The sequence below is a fragment of the Notolepis coatsorum genome (assembly GCF_963971535.1).
Source record: "Notolepis coatsorum genome assembly, chromosome: 11".
NCBI classification, from domain to species: Eukaryota; Metazoa; Chordata; class Actinopteri; order Aulopiformes; family Paralepididae; genus Notolepis; species Notolepis coatsorum.
The window spans coordinates 27469979-27493442 of record NC_140175.1 but is presented as its reverse complement, the minus strand read 5'-3'; the positions used below and the strand labels follow the sequence as shown (position 1 = coordinate 27493442).

The 23464-nt window shown below is 45.4% G+C and overlaps 1 protein-coding gene across 5 annotated transcripts in view; it reads left to right on the top strand.

Moving 5' to 3' along the window:
* Positions 1–17259, top strand: part of grin1a (glutamate receptor, ionotropic, N-methyl D-aspartate 1a) — a gene marked incomplete at both ends in the record, with an annotated part of 34630 nt that extends 17371 nt beyond the window's left edge. For 2 of the 5 annotated variants that reach the window (XM_084324252.1, XM_084324251.1), the window contains 9 exons: positions 913–1077; positions 1689–1807; positions 2580–2692; positions 3852–4000; positions 4204–4361; positions 4947–5108; positions 5464–5573; positions 5941–6086; positions 17191–17259. In XM_084324252.1, the coding sequence (XP_084180378.1) occupies positions 913–1077; positions 1689–1807; positions 2580–2692; positions 3852–4000; positions 4204–4361; positions 4947–5108; positions 5464–5573; positions 5941–6086; positions 17191–17259 (1191 nt within the window). Of the gene's footprint in view, positions 1–912; positions 1078–1688; positions 1808–2579; positions 2693–3851; positions 4001–4203; positions 4362–4946; positions 5109–5463; positions 5574–5940; positions 6087–12216; positions 12244–13160; positions 13272–17190 lie in introns of all 5 variants that reach the window. The other 3 variants (XM_084324250.1, XM_084324249.1, XM_084324248.1) reach the window with 3 other exon arrangements.
* Positions 17260–23464: the final 6205 nt, after the last annotated feature.

Genomic DNA, 23464 nt, shown 5'->3' with positions numbered 1-23464 from the left:
TAGCAGTCTATTTCATATTCAGGGTAGAAGATATACTGTACCTGTATTTTCTCCATCATGCCTGGTGCTGCGTCCGTTCGCGTTACGCATTTGTGCCGCCTCTAAATAGTTTTGCGTCGTATTTGTGCGTACGTTTAGACTGCGCTTAATCCATGTCAGTGAAAGCGGAATATCGTAGTGTTCACGGTGTCAGCAGGCAGGAGAAAGGAGAGCCGCGATAGCTTGATGAGCCCAGTTTGGTTTCCTCTCACGTACAGCTAGCTAACCCTGGAGGTTGAAATGTCAAACAAAAGACTGTTTCCTCACTTAACGTTAAAACTCCAATTATTTTCTAGTCCTCCAATTTGTACCTCTCCTTCCAGACTCCCGCACTCTCTCTTCCTCACCTACCCCCCCCTCTCCCCTTTCCTCCCCCTCACCTACCATCCAATACCCCTCTGGGGTGAACGCCGCCCCCCTATCAGCACAACTCCTCACCCAATAACCTACCCCCACCCCTGCTTTAGTCCAGTAGACCCCAAAGATTGAACCCCATCTCTCTCCTCCCACCGCTTCCTCCTGACCCCCCCCCTCCCAAAGTCCAACACAGCGTTACAATGTATTCCATAGTCAATACAAGGGTACACTGTAAAAAATTTATGTTTTTTCACGTGAAATTCACTGTATTATTTTACAGATTACTTTTGTTTTTCTACTTTAAGTGTAAATGCCATAAAAATACAGTAAATTACCTTTTATCAAAATATTAACCATTAAATAAAGGTTATTTGATTTTACTGTAATTTGACAGTAAGTATTTGGCAACCATTGATGCCAGACATTTACAGTTTTCTTGCAGCTTTTTTTCTTACAGTGTAAGGTCTATTGTTAATCTGCATCATAACCCTTCCCCCCCCCCCCCCATGACTGTAGGTGAACAACAGTAACAAGAAGGAGTGGAACGGCATGATGGGAGAGCTCCTGGGGGGCCTGGCCGATATGATCGTAGCCCCGCTGACTATAAACAATGAGCGAGCCCAGTACATCGAATTCTCGAAACCATTTAAGTACCAAGGCCTCACTATCCTCGTTAAAAAGGTACGTTTCCCACCTCTCCAGGCTGAGATGTGTCATCAGCTCACATGTTGTTCACTTCTTTAAAAAAATACATAGCACATTGGGTGTAACGATCGCAATACAGAATAATAAATTTGAGAGAGGAAAAAAACTGAAAACATTACGTTCAGGGATTTAAAACTGTGTTGACGATTCTCCTTCTCTCGTTCTCTTCTCTAGGTCTCTCATTCTTTTCTCTCAGTATTAACTGGTGGTACGGTATGGTGACGGCTAAGCGGGACGTTTAAGGCTCATTTTCATTGTTTACGACTTTGAAAAATATACATAAAAATGTTCGGAGCCAAATCGAGCCGTGTAACATAATACAGTATCATCTAGAATCGGAGCTCTCCGGCATGAATACAATTTAGCGCATGAAGAATTGAAATTCGAATCGTGACCTCAAAATCGAATGAAATGAAAGATTAATATGAAAATCTGAAACTTTGTGTATCGTTACACCGCCAACATCAGACTGGGAGTGAGGGGAGGTGTGTGTGGTGGTTAGGGTTATGGCTACATCAGACTGGGAGTGAGGGGAGGTGTGTGGTGGTCCGTCACAGTGAATGACCATCTCTGGTGTGTGTTTGCAGGAAATACCTCGCAGTACACTGGACTCGTTCATGCAGCCGTTCCAAAGCACACTATGGCTGCTGGTGGGCCTTTCGGTGCATGTGGTGGCGGTGATGCTTTACCTACTAGACCGGTTCAGGTACAAGGGGAACCCGTGTGTATGTGTGAGAGTGTGTGATAGAGAGAGAGTGTGTGATAGTGAGAGTGTGTGATAGTGAGAGTGAGAGTGTGTGTGAGAGTGAGTGAGAGTGTGTGATAGAGAGAGTGTGTGATAGTGAGAGTGTGTGTGAGAGTGAGGGTGTGTGTGAGAGTGAGTGAGGGAGTGTGAGAGAGTGTGAGTGTGATAGTGTGAGAGTGTGTGTGTGTGAGAGTGACTGATGGTGTGAGTTAGTGTGAGAGCGAGTGTGAGTGTGAGTGTGTGTATGTGTGAGAGTGAGTGTGTGTGTCTACAAGTATTCATGAGAGAAAGGATAAAAACATGGTTGTGTGCAAAAGTGTACGTGTGCATTTGTGTGGGTGTAAGCACTTGTGTGCATTACAGGGGTCTTTGGGACTGTGTGTGTGTGTGTGTGTACATGTGTGTGTGTGTGTGTACATGTGTGTGTATGTGTGTGTGTGTGTGTACATGTGTGTGTGTGTGTGTGTGTGTGTGTGTGCGCGCTCCTGAGCGCTGCAGATCTTCCCTCACTGTGGACGAGGAGCAGACAGAGGGTGAAGATCTCAACCATCCCACCGCTCTGTCCTGTGCCCTCCATCTCTCTGTGTCTTGTTTTCTTTCTGTGGGGTGTGGTTGTCTCCATCTCGCTTCGCTGCTCACGAGGCCCGGGGCTGCCAGGGTGTTTTCCCCCTCTGGCATCTCCGTCTCGTCCTCACTCCTGTCTCCCACGTCCCTCCCAATGTCTCTCCTCCAGCCCGTTTGGAAGGTTTAAAGTAAACAGTGAAGAGGAAGAAGAAGATGCCCTCACCTTATCGTCCGCTATGTGGTTCTCCTGGGGAGTGTTGCTGAATTCGGGGATAGGAGAAGGTAATAATAATAATAATAATAATAATAATAATAATAATAATAATAATAATAATAATAATAATAATAATAATAATGATGATGATGATGATAATAATAATAATAATAATAATAATAATAATAATAATAATAATAATAATAATAATAATAATAATAATAATAATAATAATAATAATAATAATAATAATAATAATAATAATAATAATAATAATAATAATAATAATAATAATAATAATAATAATAATAATAATAATAATAATAATAATAAACTTAATTTTTATAGCACCTTTCATACAGGAATTGCAGCCCAAAGTGCTCCACGGCAGTGATGTAGACTCAAAATAGACATAGGCATACAAGTAGCATAACATTTATATTGAAACCTCCCGGACAATTTGTCATTAAAATCTATTAAAAAAAATTATTGTAATAGATTTTTTGTATTGATTATGAATGACTGTATGTCAGGGCTGCCAAGAGTGTAGGGCCTGCAGGCCAGATTATCTGATTAGATCTGTTCAACAACCGTCATTTAAATAGTAACTATTATATTTCACAACAAAATAAAAGACCCATGATGTTATTTCAGTGTTTTGGGTTCAGTAACTGCAGCGCTATTGCAACAACACAAAGAATAGGGGAATATCCAATCCAGCTGGTGTCCAGTCATGGAGCGTTTGTATTTACATGCCGATTCCAAATAACCCGGCTGCGTGAATATAAATGTTTGTTTCCGCGTGCGAGTTTTGCGCTCTGATTGGCCAGGTCATGTGACATGTGCGCCAATCGTGGGACAGCAAGTTCTGCGCCTATTTCCGGGTCTAACAGCCTGCAAACTACCTGGCGTTCTATCGCCATGCTCTAAGACAAACTCTAACCTTAACCAACTTCGAAAGAGTGCCTAAGCTTAACCGTCGAAAGAAGCGCAGGCGTTCTATCGCCATGCTCTAAGACAAACTCTAACCTTAACCAACTTCGAAAGAGCGCCTAAGCTTAACCAGTGTAGACACTTGCGGTCCCACGATTGGGGGCGTACATGTCACATGACCAGAAATGACCTGGCCAATCAGAGACGCGGAAACAAACATTTGTTGTCTAAAGTATTCAGGCAACCCGGCTCGAACTTGAAATGTGTCTTTTTTCCCCCTTTGCCAACGCGCAGGAGCGCCACGCAGCTTCTCAGCGAGAATCCTGGGCATGGTGTGGGCCGGTTTTGCCATGATAATTGTAGCATCATATACTGCCAATTTGGCTGCCTTCCTGGTGCTGGACCGGCCTGAGGAGCGCATCACCGGCATCAATGACCCAAGAGTAGGCATAACATATACCCTCTTATACCACACAATGGACGTGTGATGTATTTGTAATGGACTTTATATTCATAGTATTGCATCAAATTGTGGTTTTTTAGTAAACACCGTAGCACTGTAGTTGTTGTGGTAAGTGAACTTTTTGGCTACATGGACAACAGCTATGATTGTGCAACGCTGTGTCCTTGTCTCCCCCCCGTGCAGCTCAGGAACCCATCAGACAAGTTTATCTACGCCACGGTGAAGCAGAGTTCCGTGGACATCTACTTCCGGCGGCAGGTGGAGCTTAGCACCATGTACCGCCACATGGAGAAGCATAACTATGAGAGTGCCGCCGAGGCCATCCAGGCCGTGCGTGACAAGTGAGTCTCGGCCAAGAGGCCGGCCCGACCCGGGAGCCAGTGGCGCCCGATGTCTCAGGCAGGCGCAGAGGGCAGGGACAGTCCAGTCAGACCAGGGGGCATGGACCTCTGGACCAAGGGGAAGCAGCAGGGCCTTTACCGCTGCCGGTCCCTCTGGTCCTGGTCCATCACCCGGCCGAGACAGAGGTCAGGGGGGGACAGGGGCAGTGATCTAGGGGGGGGGGGTCAACGGCACTGGTACCAGTGTGAGGTAGAGCTATAATGTTGAGTTGAGAAGCACCCCTGTTTAAGGTATCTTTTCCAGGTTGTACCCAGGCGTCCGCGTCTTTGAGATTCGGGGGTAATCCAATGAGGGGGGGGCCGTGCCCTCATCTGTCCGCCATTGGATTTCATTTGGGCCATTGTCTGCAGTAAAGAGATTCGCTGGTAAACGCTAACCGACACACACGTTCTTGTGTGTGAGCGAGAGGGGGGCGGCGGGAGCAGGGGGTGTTGGGAGCCGTAAATGTGTTTGTAAATCATTGTACTGTTACACCGTAACCCCCTCCTTCCCCTCCTCCTCCTCCTCCCCCTCCTCCCCCACAGCAAGCTGCATGCTTTCATCTGGGACTCTGCGGTGCTGGAGTTTGAAGCTTCGCAGAAGTGCGACCTGGTGACCACGGGAGAGCTGTTTTTCCGTTCGGGCTTTGGCATAGGCATGCGCAAGGACAGCCCCTGGAAACAGAATGTGTCCCTGGCCATTCTCAGGTCTGTCCCAGCCGAAGCAGCATTTACTCGTATTACTTTTTCTTTCTTGTTTCCTTCTCCTTATGATTTTTCAGGTCATGTCTTTGACCTTTTTTCAGCCATCCGCCTGTGTGTTGGGCCTCTTTTCTCTTTGTATCTCCCCTCTCCCGCCCTCTCGTCCGTTTTGGTGGTGTCTGTTCCATTCGTGTTCGTGTGTCGTGTCGTGTCATGTATACCTCGTACACCTGTCCAGTCTATGTGTGTCCCTGTTTGCTGTACGTTTTATTCTGGGAGTAAGCGGCTCAGGTGTTTAATCTCTTCACCGCTGTGTATTAACTTTGTCACCTCTCTCCCCACTACCCTCAACCCCCTGCAGTTCTCATGAGAATGGCTTCATGGAAGACCTAGATAAAACCTGGGTGAGATACCAGGAGTGTGACTCAAGGAGCAATGCACCGGCCACACTCACCTTTGAGAACATGGCAGGTATGGTCCATAGTGTAGAGAAATCCTAAAAGTGATTGGACAAAAACTGCAGTGGTGAGGTTAGGTAGACTGTAGACTTTTTTTGTCCAATAACTTTGAACCTTATTGTTTTGTTGGTGTTTACCGTGGGTGCTCTGTGGCAGTGTCAGTACAGTATCGTGTTGCTGTGGGTCTGTGAGATTTTTTTCGTTGGCGTACTATCAGTGCTGACGGCGCGAATGGCAGCTCACCGCTGGCCACCGGCCAACGCGGGGGGGGGAGACCGCGTTGGTCGCGTCCAGCGGGGAGCGGCAGGATCAAACTGCCGTCGCCTCACCTTCCACCCCTGTGTGTCCGTCTGCGTGTGTGTCCCCCCCCCCCCCAACAGGAGTCTTCATGCTGGTGGCCGGAGGCATTGCGGCAGGAATCTTCCTCATCTTTATAGAGATCGCCTATAAGCGCCATAAAGACGCCCGCAGGAAGCAGATGCAGCTGGCCTTTGCGGCCGTCAATGTCTGGAGGAAGAACTTGCAGGTACGCAGGACGATCCTCTCCGCCACACACACTCACACTGTCAGGGAGGAACGGCGGAGGTGGGAGGGTGAAAGATCAGGGGGGGGGGGGGGATTTCCTCCTTTCAGCCTCTCCGTCTCCTCTCCGGGTTGTCGTATCACAATCGATGACACCGATGATCCGACAACGATGGTGGGTTTATCGGATCACCGGTGCCGTCGCAGAGGGCGTGTTCCCGGCAGGTCCTGCTGGTCCCTCGAGGCCAACCGCACCCCTGTCTCTTGTGTGTTCCTACTCCAGGATAGTAAGGATGCGTCTGGGAGTCAAGCAGTGGCCGGAACCCCCTCGTTAGTACGTAAACAGATCAATTAATAGAGGCCTCTCCACCCCCCGTGTCGCTTCTCCTCCGTTAGAGTAAGACGTAGATCATCAGCTCCGTGGCCCCCGACACGAAAACATCGGAGCTGAAACACTCACCCCATCAGTCAGAGCTGAAACACTCACCCCATCGGAGCTGAAACACTCACCCCATCAGAGCTGAAACACTCACCCCATCAGAGCTGAAACACTCACGCCATCGGAGCTGAAACACTCACGCCATCGGAGCTGAAACACTCACCCCATCGGAGCTGAAACACTCACCCCATCGGAGCTGAAACACTCACCCCATCAGAGCTGAAACACTCACCCCATCGGAGCTGAAACACTCACCCCATCAGAGCTGAAACACTCACCCCATCAGAGCTGAAACACTCACCCCATCTGAGCTGAAACACTCACCCCATCAGAGCTGAAACACTCACCCCATCGGAGCTGAAACACTCACCCCATCAGAGCTGAAACACTCACCCCATCGGAGCTGAAACACTCACCTCATCAGAGCTGAAACACTCACCCCGTCAGAGCTGAAACACTCACCCCATCAGAGCTGAAACACTCACCCCATCAGAGCTGAAACACTCACCCCATCGGAGCTGAAACACTCACCCCATCGGAGCTGAACCACTCACCCCATCAGAGCTGAAACACTCACCCCATCGGAGCTGAAACACTCACCCCATCGGAGCTGAAACACTCACCCCATCGGAGCTGAAACACTCACCCCATCAGAGCTGAAACACTCACACCATCAGAGCTGAAACACTCACCCCATCAGAGCTGAAACACTCACCCCATCGGAGCTGAAACACTCACCCCATCAGAGCTGAAACACTCACCCCATCAGAGCTGAAACACTAATCCCATCAGAGCTGAAACACTCACCCCATCAGAGCTGAAACACTCACCCCATCGGAGCTGAAACACTCACCCCATCAGAGCTGAAACACTCACCCCATCAGAGCTGAAACACTCACCCCATCGGAGCTGAAACACTCACCCCATCAGAACTGAAACACTCACCCCATCAGAGCTGAAACACTCACCCCATCAGAGCTGAAACACTCACCTCATCGGAGCTGAAACACTCACCCCATCGGAACTGAAACACTCACCCCATCAGAGCTGAAACACTCACCCCATCGGAGCTAAAACACTCACCCCATCAGAGCTGAAACACTCACCCCATCGGAGCTGAAACACTCACCCCATCGGAGCTGAAACACTCACCCCATCAGAGCTGAAACACTCACCCCATCAGAGCTGAAACACTCACCCCATCAGAGCTGAAACACTCACCCCATCAGAGCTGAAACACTCACCCCATCGGAGCTGAAACACTCACCCCATCAGAGCTGAAACACTCACCCCATCAGAGCTGAAACACTCACCCCATCAGAGCTGAAACACTCACCTCATCGGAGCTGAAACACTCACCCCATCAGAGCTGAAACACTCACCCCATCAGAGCTGAAACACTCACCCCATCAGAGCTGAAACACTCACCCCATCAGAGCTGAAACACTCACCCCATGGCATGAATCAAGTTGTCCCGCGCCGCCGCTCGCGCCGCTTCTGTGCTTCGTAAGGTCAGATGACGCGGACAAATGAAAGCCAACCGATAAGAGGTTTATGTACCGTTACATAAGGGATACTATCAACAATGATAACGATTTAATATGAATGCACAATGAGGGCCTTTCATTTTATTATCAATTTCTCAATTTCTCCTACTCCCGGCAGACGTGTTAACTGCGGCCAGAAACCAAACAGTACACACGGAGCATAATGATTAAAATCAATGCCCTGACTGGAATGAAAATGCAGTGACTCTCCTCCTCTACGCTGTATGTTATCCGTCCTCCCGTTCTCTCTTTTCATCGGACGGTGTTCATATGGAGGACGTTAAACACGAGAGACCGCTCAAAGGAAGCGCGTGTGTGTCACCGCTCCACTCGGTCCTCACACTAGAACAATCAGCTTCCTCAGTCCGATCGCGGAAGAACATGATTTGCCCTCGACTCCAATGCTTTCCGCTGTGGTGGCGGTACAGCACTGGGGCACCCCTCCGCTCACCCCCTTCCCCTTCTATCTCTCTGGCTACACCCCTATACTGCATCGCCAGCCTCAGCAGCAGACTGGGTGCGGCATTGGGGGGGGGTGGGGGGGTGGGGGGGTTGGTGGTGTGGGTGCAGGGGTCCCATGGACACTGTGAGTCTCTGATGTGGTTTCTGGCAGCCTGCCTGCAGCGCGCCGCCTCTTTGTAAGACCTGACAAAAGGTCATTGGTTGGTTTGAATAGCGACGGCGTGGGCCAAAGGAAGGTACAGTATGAAGGACCACAGTCTCGGGTGCCTGTCAGCAAATCCATGTCCTTCTGAGAGCGTCTGCCGTTGGCCTTACTTCTGTGTGTAACTGCTCGTCCTATAGGGATGTTCGTCCTTTAAGCACCTCCAGCAGATGAACGCATGTGGGAGGGGAGGGGGATCCGCTGAGGAGGGAGTCGGATCCACACGCTAAACTGTTCTTGTCATTCGCCCCCCCTTTTTGCTTTATGCCCAAAGAGGATTTCTTTGTTTGTTTTTTTCCTCCACTTGATCCACATCAAACACGATGGTATTATTTACGTGTTTTCAGCGACGCTGAGCTAGCGATGGCTTATGCGTCTACGCATCATGCACATCGTCTCTCACAGCGGGGGCCCTGGAGCTAAAATATGGAGATTCTCACATCTTCACTCTGATTACTGCAACTGCGGTAATGGGGCCTCGTGCGAAAGGGAACAACAGCCGCTCGCTCTGAAGCTCAGCCGCGGACAGCGTGTCTCATACTGTATGAACATTAGTCACATTCTAGTTCCTGTTCTTGAGGCCATCAGTGTGATTATTCACTGAGATCTTAACAGCCCCCGTATTAAGTGTGATTATATGGCTTTGTAGGGCACATAATAATCGTCGCCATGGTAATCTAATTGATTTAATGACACGTAACAGTTTGTGTGCCCCCCTCCCCCTCCTCAGTGGGTATTCCTTCCTGGTGTCCGGGTTGTCGGCATCATTTCGACTGCTTGTACGTGTCTGTTTGTACGTATGTGCTTATATTTGGTGAAGCTGTAGACATGTTGTGCAAAGTACAGTGTGGTATTTTGCACTTAAAACAACTGTCAATGCAGGGAGATGACTCCACTGGATGTGCACTTCTGGAATAACCCGTTTTAAAACCCTCATATAGAATATTCCTCATTTTCTTCTTCTATCTGATATTGCCTGTAGCTGCTCTTTATGCTTTCTCTAGGCTCCTGTAGAGGAATAATCGTTTAACACTACCATACCATCCCTAGCTTTTTACAATGCTGTACCAAGATTCATAGGGTGCGTGCATGGTCGGCATTGGACCGTATTCATGCAGCGGCCATTTTGCTCCTATGTCGCACTCAGGTTGGAGGTGGGAACAGGGTGGAAAGAAACCCAAATCTGAGCACGGCGTAAGATCAAAATGGTCGTCGTGTGAATATGGTCGGCATAGCGCGCTTAAGTTCCGCTTTCCTTCAGCAGCTATGCTAGCTTTTAAGCTATCCTTGTTCAAAATGGGTTTCACGCAGAAGTGCACTTCCTGAGAGCATGTGATGGTAGAGTTTGTTTGGGATTAAACACGGTGAGAAAGAGAGCCTGCCAAGAGGTGAGCGTGGTGTGTTTTATTAACAACAACAACGACGCACTACTCCGCTGCTGTTTCCGACAGGAGACGGGAATCCTGCCGCCTACCGCCCCATGTGACGCTTCCTCCGGTGGCCCCAGCATGCGCTGCATGGCCGGGACTGTGCACACGCAGCCCCTCACCGGGGCTCAGAGAGGCCATGTTTCTCTCTTTTTTAGACACGGGAGAACGTCGAAAAAGTCGAAAATATAATCAATGTCAAGTAATGTGGGCATTAGGGGTGTAACGGTACGTGTATTCGTCCCGCGAATTTGCGGTACGGCCGTCACGGTGCGGTACATCCAGCCATACGCCGAATACGTCTCAGATGACAAGCGGACAGAATTAACAACAGCGTGCACTGACACTCTGCACTCGGCGCTCCCCTCCTCCTCTCCTGTTTACTACAGCCTATTTGTCCCTAAAACAAAACCATGATGAATTAATTAAATGTTTAACACAGCAGGGTCATTACAATTTTGCAGTTTTCTTTCGTTTTCTTGTTCGCCCAATAATGTTAACCAAAAGACACACACGCGGGCGCGAACACACACGTCAACCTTTTCCGGCGGACCGCGGAGTCTCACAGCTGATCGGAGAACATGCCACCAGATCATCTGAGCTCCTCTCCAGTTGCTGCTGCCTGCTACTGTTTAAATCCAAAATATTGATAATTATCTGCCATTGTTGTGTAACATGTCATCTGTTCTCTAGTATTCTTCAGTCTCGGCTTCACGTGAAGTTAAATCCTCTTTATAAGTGAAACTGAAACTAAGTTGTTGTTAAAGGTGCAGTAGGCAATTAATTTACTCGGTGGATGCCTGAACACAGAATTACACCAGTATCACTGACTACCTCGGCAAGCCTATAGAATATTATTATATTTAATAATAATAATTATTATTATTATTATAAATATATAATAATAATTGTAAAAAAAAATCTGTTGTACCGAAATCGTACCGAACCGTGACCGCAATACCGAGGTACGTACCGAACCGTGGCTTCTGTGTACCGTTACACCCCTGGTGGGCATTGATTTTTTTTTTCCTCATTCGAACCCTTTTAACCACAGGGTCGTTTTGAAACGGGTTGACTGAAGCTTTTCTACTAACATGAAGATGTCATCTTCCAACAGGAAAACCGCTGCATTTATTTAGACCTGCTCTGACGGGAGTGATGTCATCACTCACTCCTCCGCCAAGCATCCATCATCATCATCAAACACAAGCCAACCAGTTGCTCACCTCATAATATCGTTGTCATTACGAGGCTGAGAGAAAGGGCTGGTTGTCGTGGTGATGATGATGGGTGACTCAAACGGGGGCCCTGACGTAGGCCCCTGATGAGAAAGGGTGGACTGTGGGGGCCAGTGCCCGGCCTGGACTGATCTGTCGTCTGTTTTTGTGTTTTCTTATTCTCCTTAAGATCTCCTTTCTCCTTCCCTCCATCCATCCTCCTTGCAGCATGTTCTCGGTTGAAATTCACTCCACACTGCCCCCGGCCCCCAAAGCCCCCCCCCCCCCCCCCCTACGGCAACTCACTCGTCTCACTCATCTGCTTTAGTTACTCTGTCGTCGTTTGTAGGAACAGTGTCTCTCGACTAGAAAACGTTAGTATATGCGTCCTGATAAAATAAAACTGTATTCACCCTCCATCCCCCTCTCCGAAAGAGTTTTCCTACGCAAAACACCATCCATATCCCACTGATTCCCTAACGTGTGGGGTGAATTTCCGTTATACCAGCTCTGAGGTATAACGACTTTAAATGGGCTTCGACTGATGATGACCTAATTATCTATTTGTTGTCGTTATTTTATCACCTTGGTATGCATCTCTAGTGGCTCTCCTGCCTTCTTCTATATACCCTTCTAATGCTTCTATACCCTTTCTTTCTTTCTTTCTTTCTTTACTTTTTAGAACTGCTTGGCTTTGGATGTGGACGTTTGCTTTGCTAGTTTTCATATCCGCCCCTTTTGGTTCCCTTGGCTTTTGCTTAAGGATCTTTTAGAGTTTTAATGATCTAACGGCAAGTGGATGGAAATGTATTTATTTTTCTTTTCTCCTCCCCTACGCAGCCCTCTTCCTCTCTAGAGACTCAGGATGTAAGAATACCTTAATATGAGCTTTTTCTTTCGCACATAAACACCCAGTAGTTGCGCTCTCCTGTAGTTACGGAACCGAGAGTGTAGCTGTGGGGGCACACTAGGTGGCTCGGGGGAGGGATGGGCGTCAACATCGATTTTTACATCTTGTAAAGATATGGTTAAAACTGTTGTTTGACAGGAAAATGAACATTTGAAAAGTACATTTCCCCCCCAGAGGTCTTGGCGTGGATTGGAACTGAATATATACTGTAGTTCATCCTAGCAATTTATTTGTACTTATAACGTCAGTTACAGTATGACATTTTCTTTTCGTTGATGTTTTTTCTCCTTTTGAGAGTGGTTGTGTGTTGGGATGAGGGGAGGGGGGGGGGGTGGAGCTGTATGCTAAGCGATCAGGCCAGCGAGTGAGTACGTAAGCGAAACTCACCGGAAAGTAGCCCCAGTGCAGATCTCACCCACTTAACATCACGACTAGTCATCACTCCAAAACCATTTCAATGCATTTTATAGCAGGACTGGGAGTGTTTGAACCTGTGTGTTCCTAAGGAATCTCCACGTTAAAGCGGTCCTAGTGCGACAGCGCTTCCCCACATCGCCGATAAGGGTCTCGTGCGCAGCCTCCGCGGCGGATGGCACACACTACATTTTCACTATTAACATTATCACACCTAACAGGCTTTATCTCTTTCTCTCGCCCCCCACCCCCTCTTTGAAAATGTTACATGTCCAATAGATGTAGTCTTTCCTCATCGTCATACTGTTACCACAGCCTTTAGGCTAGTTCTGGGGGTGATGGTGGGTGGTGGTGGGTGGTGGTGGGTGGTGATGGTGGGATAGTATGGGTGAAACTGAGACCAAGGTATCACCCCTGCCCAAACGAAGATGAATAATGTTTCTACATATATTCGTTTTAGGATAGGAAAAGTGGTAGAGCAGAGCCCGACCCCAAAAAGAAAGCCTCTTTTAGGTCCATCAGTACCAACCTGGCTTCCAGCATCAAGAGACGTAGGTCCTCCAAAGACACGGTAAGGAGACGAAGAAGCAACATCTTCCCTTTTTTTACTCTTCCCTTTCTCTCCACCTCCTCCTCCTCCTCCTCCTCCTTCCCTCTTACTTCTTCTCCTCCTCTGTCTCCCCCTTGCTCCTTTTCTCCTCCCCTTTCTCTCTCTCTCTCTCTTTCTCCCCCCCTCCTCTGTCCTCTCTGCTATACCATCCTCATTTCCGCGAGAGAGTCCCATTCCTCTCACCCATTCCACATGGCCCAGCGGCCATCATGGCCACACCGTGTCTTGTCAGTTTCACCATTGATCAGCCATCCAGATCAAAGACAGCATCTTTAGGTGCCCCCCCCCCCCCCCTACAGGTCAGTGGGCATCAGTGCAAGAGAGCAGGGCAGGGCAGGGTCCCAGAGGAAGCTGTGGGGAGAGAGCAACAGATCCGGGGTCAGTTTGGTGGGCTTTAGAGGGAGTATTGCAGGAGGGCGGGGGCCACGCGATAAGCAGTCCGTCTGCCTGGTGGTGTTTTTGTCTGAGCTGCTCTTCCTTCCCCTGTCGCTGAATTGGACGTGGATTCTGGCGATTGTGTCGTTTAGTGATGCTGTGGTGTGTGTGTCTGTGTGTGTGTGTATCTGTGTTTGTGTCCCGTCCCTTTGATTGCTTGATCCTTTGTGTCCATCTTTTTTCTTCGCTTAAGTCCTGCACCTCCTCTGTTCTTTGGACTCAGCTGTTTTATTTGGTTGGCTCTTGGTTTGACAGCATGCTCCAAAACGTCTCGTCATTTTTCCAAACCCGTTTTTCCCAAAAAGGCAGTCAAGATGACGGGTCATTCCTTTCTGAGAACAAACTCATGTGCCTATTCTTACTAATATGACAATTTCAGGATTACGCTCATGGACTTGTATTAATAGATTTTTCTTTTTCCTTTGTCATATTGTTATATTTCTTTGTCATAATTCTTGTCGTCTTATACAAAATGATTTATTTTCAATGTCCTGTGTTAACTGTGCATGTTGTATTTAAGGGTCTATTTCCAGGTGATGGAGACAGTTATTTTTGTGTTGTTGTTGTCGTTGTTGTTGTTGTCGTCGTTCCTGCCACTATAAGACTACGGGATATTTGAAGCCATGTGCTCTTATTGTGTTGGCTGCCGTGATCTATTGAACAAAAAAGCCTCTTTAAGATGCTCATCCACCATTCCCACCTCTAATCCAGGCCTTTTGTGCCTCATCAGCCCAATAAGAGCACAAGGCTTTCCCCATTCCTCACTCGATGCTGTCGAGACCTCCACAGGCGAGGAGCCTCCTGACAAACCAGTAACCCCAAATGTTCTCTGCCCAGCTGCTCACCCAGACATAGCTGGCCGGTGACCAATTCTGGCATGAATGCGTCTGAGCCACAGTCTACAATCTCTGGAACTATAACTAAACCTTTGCGGAAGATAATGAAGAGTTTTTTTTTGTTGTTGTTTTATTTTATTTTTTTCTTATTTTTTTTTGTACACTAACATCTTGTATTGAGGATGTTTTACGTTGGGGAGACATAGCCTACTGCAGCTAAGCTAATAGGTCACAAAAGGTTTTTGTGTTTCTGTTTGATCTCTCTTTTTTTTCCTTTCTTTCTCTCTCTCTCTCTCTCTTGTGTTATCCGTCTTATTTGTATGGACGTTTCTACACTGGTAGAACCAAATCGCCTTTGCCACGTGCTCTCCCCCTGGAAGTGTCTGACTAGAATTGGTCGAGTTTGAAGTGAAGAAGATTGGAATCGCTATTGTTAACGCATCGAGCTATTAGGGTCTGCATGCTGGTTCTGGAGCCCTATAGTCTTAACGCTCCTCAAAGACAACGGATGAAATGGAAGGAAGGAAGAAAAATAATACCATAGCAACACGACACTCTAATTTACCATCCTCAGTCTTTGACCATTATTTTGATTTTATATAAGTGTTCTTATTTTATATTAATGGATATCAATGGAATTTAAGTGTCAGTGTCCCTCACCCACATACCACACTGTTCTCTTCTCCCCCTCTGCAAGCATGTAAATGACTGTCACAGCCATAGTACTGTATTAGTAATTGTAGTAGAAGTAGCATCAGTCGTTTCTGTCATTGTAGACGTCATAGAAGTAATGTTGCCGTGGTTATTATGATGGATGATTACATTAGAGCTTTAACTGTAGTTGTGGTGGTGATAGTGAGGTGTCTCTTTTCCACTGGTCCACGGGACCTCAGTAGGGTGTGCTGTAAGTGTTAACAGCAGGCCCTCAAGGTACAAGATGTGAGGTGCCCAAATACGTGTTCTAACCTTATATGATGATGCAACTCTCAACAGGATGAGCAATGTCCACTCTTAATAATTTCTTCATAAAAAAACTAAAAACTAAAAGAATACACAATGGTGGATGTTGCTCCATCGAGAACCTTGTTAGTTGCATCATGACAGCTTATGACGCTTATATGATCGAATGCATTGGCCATTTCAGCTTTTAAAACGAGAGGCACTTAAGTCTTTCTGCCATTATAGATCTTGCTTATTTGAATCATTAAGAGAAACAAAATAGCATTTGCTCCGATCGATTTCTGTAAAGATCTTGGTCTCGATCGTTCACTGTTTTCCCTTATTTCAAGGGTGTTCTAATACTGATACACATCTAATGTAACGTTGTTATGTTACATTAAAATGTCTTAACGTAATAGATGATGCGTGTTTAACGTATAATCTGTTACGTTAAATGTAGAAAATAATTAGTATTTGCAGAAAAAGTATCTTGGCCCCCATTGACTACATTGGATGTGGTGAAGCGGCTAGTTTTTCACAACAGAACACTGTGAATCAGAACGCAGGCAGAGTAAGTTTCTCGTTCTGATCCAATGTGTTGGAAACTTGTCTGGTGATAATGAACATCACACGGGGAGCATTCAACACATTAACTCTGTTATGTTGAGCCAGGCAATCGGTTTCACACAAAACTAAATTGCAAGATCTGCTCATAGCCTTGCTTACAGTGGGTAAGGAATGCTCAATGATTATTTCAGTAATTTGCTATACTGCAGCCAATTACTACCGCAAAAGCAACCTGCGGCGTTGTAAGATAACTAACTAAATACATAAATGGCTAACTGCCATCATACCCAAGGCAGATTAGATCAGATATTAAAATATATATATATATATATTGGCTTACACAATAGCAAAATCATAGTTGCCATAGTAACTAAGCACATGCATGGGTATACAGTACACCCTCCCCCACCCAGCACAGTAGATGCTCATAATAAAAAACACTCCGCTTTAAAAGACGCATAATGGTATATAGGGACTGGGCGTAAGAGTCCGACAGCACTTTGAACCAGGCTCACAATGCAGTGGAGCTCAGTCATAATTCATCTTCTCCCCCTCAAATGCTAAAATTAGAAAAACCTGTCTGTATGCATACAATACGACTCAGGTTGAACGAGCTTCGTCTTGTTCCCTCCACGACTGTGAACGTTTGCACCAGATTCAACCAGGTTGTATATAAGGTACAAAAAGAGATGTTCCCTATAGCTGGCCTGGTTCAAATTGTGATGTATTAGCCTGTGTACACCCCAACCAGGACCTTACATCTACTCCACTGTAGACACTAACCTAACCCGCCTCAGGCAGAACGTCCCCATTATAACAAGGCAGTGCTCTGCTAAAGATGATGAGTCACGAGAGACCCTTTTGCCAAAAAAGCACGAGCCATGTCCAAATTCATTAAGTCTGCCTGAGGAGGGTTAAAGGACCCCATCTGCTTCTCACATTTCCCACGGAAATGAAGCACAGGTGTTCTTAAAAAAAAAAATCATTATATAATTTTAAAAATAACCGTTGCCACAAGGTGTTGATGGTTTTTTTCCCCTCTGTCAAGACATAACACACTGTTCTGTTTTTTCCCTCTCCTCCTGCCCCCCTGTTCTCTGCAGCAGTACCCACCTACTGACATCACGGGGCAGCTCAACTTGTCCGATCCGTCCGTCAGCACAGTGGTGTGAGGGAGAGACAGACTCCCTCAGGAGAGAGAGAGAGAGAGAGGGAGGAAGAAGAAGAGGAAGAGGAAGAGGCAGAGGGGAAGGCACAGCCCTGTTCCCAGTGGATCCATTGCTTGCGAGGCGTTGTGGCTCTCGCTGCCGTCGCTGGAGCTTTGAGGACGCCTTGTTGTTTGAGAGAGGACTGATGGCTGAAACAGTGACTTTGCACCTTTCAAGAGACAGATTTTAGTCTGGCGTTTACCTACTCCTAGATTTCCCAGCATGCATAGATGAACACACAACTCACACACAGACGACGTTTTCCCTTCGCTATTATGCTCATCGGACTTATTTAACCTTGTTTTCACGTCTTTTTTACTTTACTTTTACAGATGGCATTGATATTACTACTACTTTGTGATTATATCGACATGATCAGTTTTACTCTTTTTTAGAAAACCAGATTAGTTAGATTAGGTTTGTGGAAGAACCCGTTTTGATGCAAGCACTGCATTTCCAGACAATTATAGATACTATACTGTATTATCATAGTTCAGCATATTATAATAGGTGCTGTAAGATTGTATGGGTATCAACTTAAAATTGTTAGGAACTGGAAATACAACTACACCTATTTAAACATTTTAGATGCATTTTTATTTATTTGGCGAGAGCTGAACAGTGAGGTTATGACTTTGTGTGACATATAATCTACTGATGAAAGTGATGGAAGCATGTGTGATTTTGTAAATGCACAAGAGTAACTGGGAGCTTCCTTTATGCATTCGTTTCTAGGGGTAACGATATACTGGACACATGTTGGTGACACTGTACTCTAGGGGCACAACTAATGATTAAGCTACCGGGAACTACTCGATAACTAATACTATAGTTGACGTTTAGAATTAGAACTAAAGCAGAGATGAAAGTAGCGTCTGTGTGCCACCGGGGCGGACTTTGATGGAATTGAGGCTAACCGCCATAATGCCTGTGCAGGATGAGAATCGAGTCGACCGAAAGACAAAGCAATAGCGCGCCGCTCTGAGACATTTCGTATTGTAGAGGGGACGCATCCGACGCAACGACACGTTCCTCCACGACGGACACAATGGCGTGCTGCTCCGAGACGTTTAACAGTGTTGTGACGCAAAAATTACGACCTCGCTTGATCTTCGTCGGGTGTGTTACGACACGGGTGCTTCGACGCCTGACGAGGTCCAAGCGAGGTGGGAACTGGGAACGTGTCTGCACTGTCGAGTGTCCCGGAGAGGCGTGTGCTGCTGTGCAGATCTACAAGGACGTTGCCGTTGCTACAGAGACTTATTTTTACTTTACTAAGTATACTTGTACGTTACTTAACGTGGCATCGTGATGTTTGATATCTCACTACAACGTATCTATTACGTCGACATGATCGGTTTAGTTAGATTACGTTTGTGGAAGAACGTGTTTTAGCGCTCGGAGCGTAATTTCCTGACAATTAACTATTGAATGTCTTGGAGAAGCTTGCTGGAGATCCATAAGGACCTACCTGATCAATTAAGCTATAGTCCCTCGGCCCATATGGCATATCAAGTACGCTACTGAGAAGACATCCCAGTCTTTCTCTGACGCAGCTAGGAGTTAAATATTATGCAGATTTCAACTAATGGTTTGTCATGAAATTGATCAATTTGTAGTTACTTAACATGTCCTTGATTATTTCCTAAGCAATATACAGTAACTAATAGTCTGGGGCGGAGCTTCCTACAGGCGACATAGGCGGTTGCTCTGGGTGGCGCCAAAAACTGCCCCGAAAAATAAATATCTTTTTTTTTAAATATATATATTTTGAGATTATGGTGGGCGGACCAATATTTTGACATTAAGATTTTTTTTTCTTTCGTTCTTTTTTTTGGGGGAGGGGGGGGGGGCGCAGTGGTGAAGCTTGCCTAGGGCACCGAATGTGCAAGGTCCGGCCCTGCTAATAGTTGATAAACAGATATAGTTCCTCATTAGTTTCAAGTGATTTAATGATTAACTGTGCTAATCTAAAGTAAAGTGTTACCAATATGGTTTAATGCAAGTGTAGTACTTTGCAACCATGTTATTCTTAAGACAGCTAGTCACCATGTTGTAATTGTATTATCTTCAGCCATTTTAATAATTTGCTAAATGCATTTTTTTCCTTCTGTCCGCGAGATTTTGACGCAATTTCTTTAAAAAAAATCGAACATAATATTCATGTTTAACTGTAGTTATGCCGCTGTTTTTCCCACATTGATTGTAGGGACATTTATAAGGGACATTTATAAGGTGAAATAAGGGTAAGTCTGTATGAGGTTTGAATCACTAATCAGTCAGTCAAGATCACTGACAGAGAGGCTGGTGTTTTTAGACGTGACGTCTCATGAGAAACTCACGAGTCTCAGTCATAAGCCATAGTGTTTGGGAACACCCTCCCTCTTCCTCTCTCTCTCCTCAGTCTTTCTCATTTCCAGTCTCAAAAGGGGTTGCATCAAAGGGCCAGGTTTTTCATCCAACCAGCGCTTGGATCTTTCGTGCAAAACGTCCTTCTGAGATATTTTGCATGAAGGAACCCAAGTGGATTGATAACTCTGCTTAACTCGCGGTGGGTTTGCATACCATCTTGGTTGGATGCAAAAACGGGCCGTTTCCCATTCTCTGGAGCTGAGAAACAACTGCCAAGTGTTGAAAGACTATCATATCCTTATCGGTATATGGCACTGAACAGCACTTTATACCGAGGGGGGTTCCCAAACAACAGCCATTATTATGAAGCATCGTTGACAGTTTGCATAGTCAACTTAGTATGGAAACGACAAAGGTCCTCTGTGAATTGACATATCCGATAGCCTCTAGGCTCTAATGAGTAAGAAGATCAAGTAACACCTTTAGATTGTGACTACGCCATAAGTTATTTTAAATTTTTCTATTTATTTTTATTCATTTTGGTATTTTCGAGAAATAGTAGACTATACTTGAATTTTAGAGTAGGCTATAATTTCCATGAAAAACGAACACACTTTTGAGCAAAGCACTGAATTTAGTTTTTGAATGGCAATTGTTATTGTAAAGGTTGCTTCTGCATGCTCGTGTGTAGCCTACTTTTCAGTATGTTTGTTTCTTTGATGCTTGCTTACTAACATGTGCGACTACATCAACTTGTCCGGAACAAATGTGTTGAATGCCATGTACATAGAATCCAGTTTTCTTAAGATGGGGTTGAGGGGATTGTATTGCACTTGTAGTATTATGACTGCAGCAGAGAATGTCTTACGTCAGTAGTACATACGCACGCATAGATATATATAAAGCTAAAGAAGTCTTTATATATATCTATGAGCACACACACACATGCACAAACTGAAATTCCACAGAGGAGGGGTTCCTTGTTTATTTTCACCTCCTCAAAGATATTTCCCCTTTACATTGAATCATATTGTTTGTATACGACTGTAAATAAAGTATAGGCTACCTACATAATTGTTAATTCCAACCAATGTTGTGCTTGCTTTCTTTAGACAATAGAGTGTTTCCACCGATGTCACGATTGGTCAGTAACCCGGATGCGTGGACATTGTGGAGATACTGGGATTTAAACCTGAATGATTGCACGCTGAATGTTTGATTTAAGTTGACTTTTTAGGATGTCTAAACCACAGAAAATTTCGGAAAGCGTGTGGAAGCTGCTAGAACTTACAGAGAAGGACTTAGTGGGCAGGAAAGGGCGCGATATTCTGATAAACTAATAGGTTGTGAAGATTCGTACGAGCTGGCTCCTTCATCTTGGAGTTACGACCCGACAATTCTGCCTTCTATTGCCTATCCCGACATAATGAACTAATAATAATAATAATAATGGATTGGATTTTATATAGCGCTCTTCTCTGACTCAGAGCGCTTCACAGAGTCCATTATTCGTTCATACACAGTCATACCGGTGGTGGTAAGCTACAATTGCAGCCAGAGCTGCCCTGAGGCAGACTCACGGAAGCGTGGCGAATAATCATCGCCTACGGCCCCTCCGACCACCACCAACATTCATTCACATGCATACACATTCATACGAGGCAAGTAGGTTAAGTGTCTTGCCCAAGGACACAACGGCAATGGGATGGACATGGGCTACCTAGTTTTCTCACCAAGCCCATACACAGATGAAGACCTTAAATCTTACAAAGGTTTGAATGCCTACTATTGCCTACAACCAGATGGTGTGTGGATGGGTGAGTGAGGCACAGTATCAGCTCATCGATGACATGTCACATGTGTATTGTGAAAGCCAAGGTAGGCGATTCAATAACGTTACTAGATCAACTGATCTTTACTTTGCCTTGCGGTTCCCTTAAATATGCGTACCTACTGTACTATTCCCCCAAACCACTACAAAGCTATGGGTAGTAAGTGCCATGGACAAGTGTACCAGTGCAAGTGGACCAGTGTACTCACTCGCTATTGGCTGAATCTTGTTTTGGGTGGTGATGTAATGCTCAGGATGGGCAAAGTATAGTCTTCTATAGCCTGTTCATCCCTGTCTCTCTCCTCCACAACCTGGCTTGACTAGACATTGAGAGAAATGATTACAATTAACTGGTACATTCAGGTCCAGAATGGTTGGAATTCCCTGACAAAGATGTGCAAAAAGCTGTACAAGTTAAACAATACTGGTAATGAGCAAATAGTTGTTTATTCAATTAATGCATTTCATTTGATACTAACTACTCAGTTCATACAGATTTCAAGTATTCAAATATCAATGATGAATATTGCATAAGGTTTACACAGTTAATAGATCACCTTTTTGTTTTATATTCAGAGAGGATTAATAGTTAGATCTTTGTATGTGATTTATATGGCAATTAAATCAATGGTGTGCTTGTTTGTTTGGGGAGTTTGAGTTCATGTGCCTACCACGTGAAGGCATGCTCAATGGACAGCACAAAAACAATTTGTGTAGGTGGAGACTAGAGCTACAGTACCACAGATAGTAATAAGTTATAAGAGTAAGTAATCCATACCATATATATCCTAATGTAGTTACCTTATTACCATACTTGGCTGAAAATAAACGTTGCTGCCTGTTGTGAATGTGTTTTTCCCTGTAGGCTAATAGGCATACATTTTTGCAGTTGAGCAAAAATTTGAAGTTGAGTATGCTATATGTGCTGTGTTTTTATGTTTTTATGTCTTCCATCGAGGACCACCTTAGAAATAAGTGTTTTAATTAATGCTTTTAGGTGATATCCCAAATACAAATTGGTCAAGATAATTAGTTTTTATGATGTGTTTTTAATTTCCAAATACAAATCTAATCAAATAAAAAAAGCAGTTTTTGCAGTTGAGCTACAGGTGTTGTATATTATACAGCCTTTTCGTGCATCTTTATCAAGGGAACCCTTATCCTAATGATTTTTTAAATAATATTATGATGATACGATATGGACCTAGGTCAGGTCACTCACAGCAACGTGGGCTTAGCTTAGCCAACGCGATGCTGACAAAATAAAGTTAGCTAGTTAACTGCATTAGCTACAAAAACAATGCCAATAGCTTATGCTGCACTATTTGACATTGACTGACTGAGAGACCACCAGCAGTAGTTGACGGTCTCACTTTATGATAGCGTTGTTACGAGTATGTTATCATTCATATTATTATCGACATTAATTGAATTAATCATCATGGCATGGCACACACACTCCTGCTCACTCTGTCCCCTCAAGCTCACATGCCTGCTCCACTGCCTGTGGTGGGCCACCTGAGGCTGTTGCTGCACTACTGTGGATGACGACGTTGAAGCTGCAGAAAACATTTCTGTTATTTTAGTACATTTGGCAGCATCCACCTCTAGATTTCATGCAATTTCTCTGCACCCCCCCCCCCCCCCCTTACGCTTCTTCTGTTTATAAAAAAAGAAATCCGCTCTGAGCGGTATCTGTTCTTACACCAGAAACAGGTGAGAGAGAAGGGGGGGGCTTAGTAAGAGATGTGATTGGGCCAGCTTGATGGGCCGCTGTCCCAGCCTAGCAGGCACGTGCACACATAGAGCCCAAGCACCTGCCCCTTTGAGCCTCATAAAAAAGTTTTTTTTTGCATATATACTGCCCTTTCAACTGAAAAATGGCAGGATAGAATCAAAATATTAGGTAAAGAGAGAGAGATGCCCCGTATTCCATTGCGGCCTCCTCAGCGTGCCTCTCCGCGGACCTATATATTTTATGCAGAA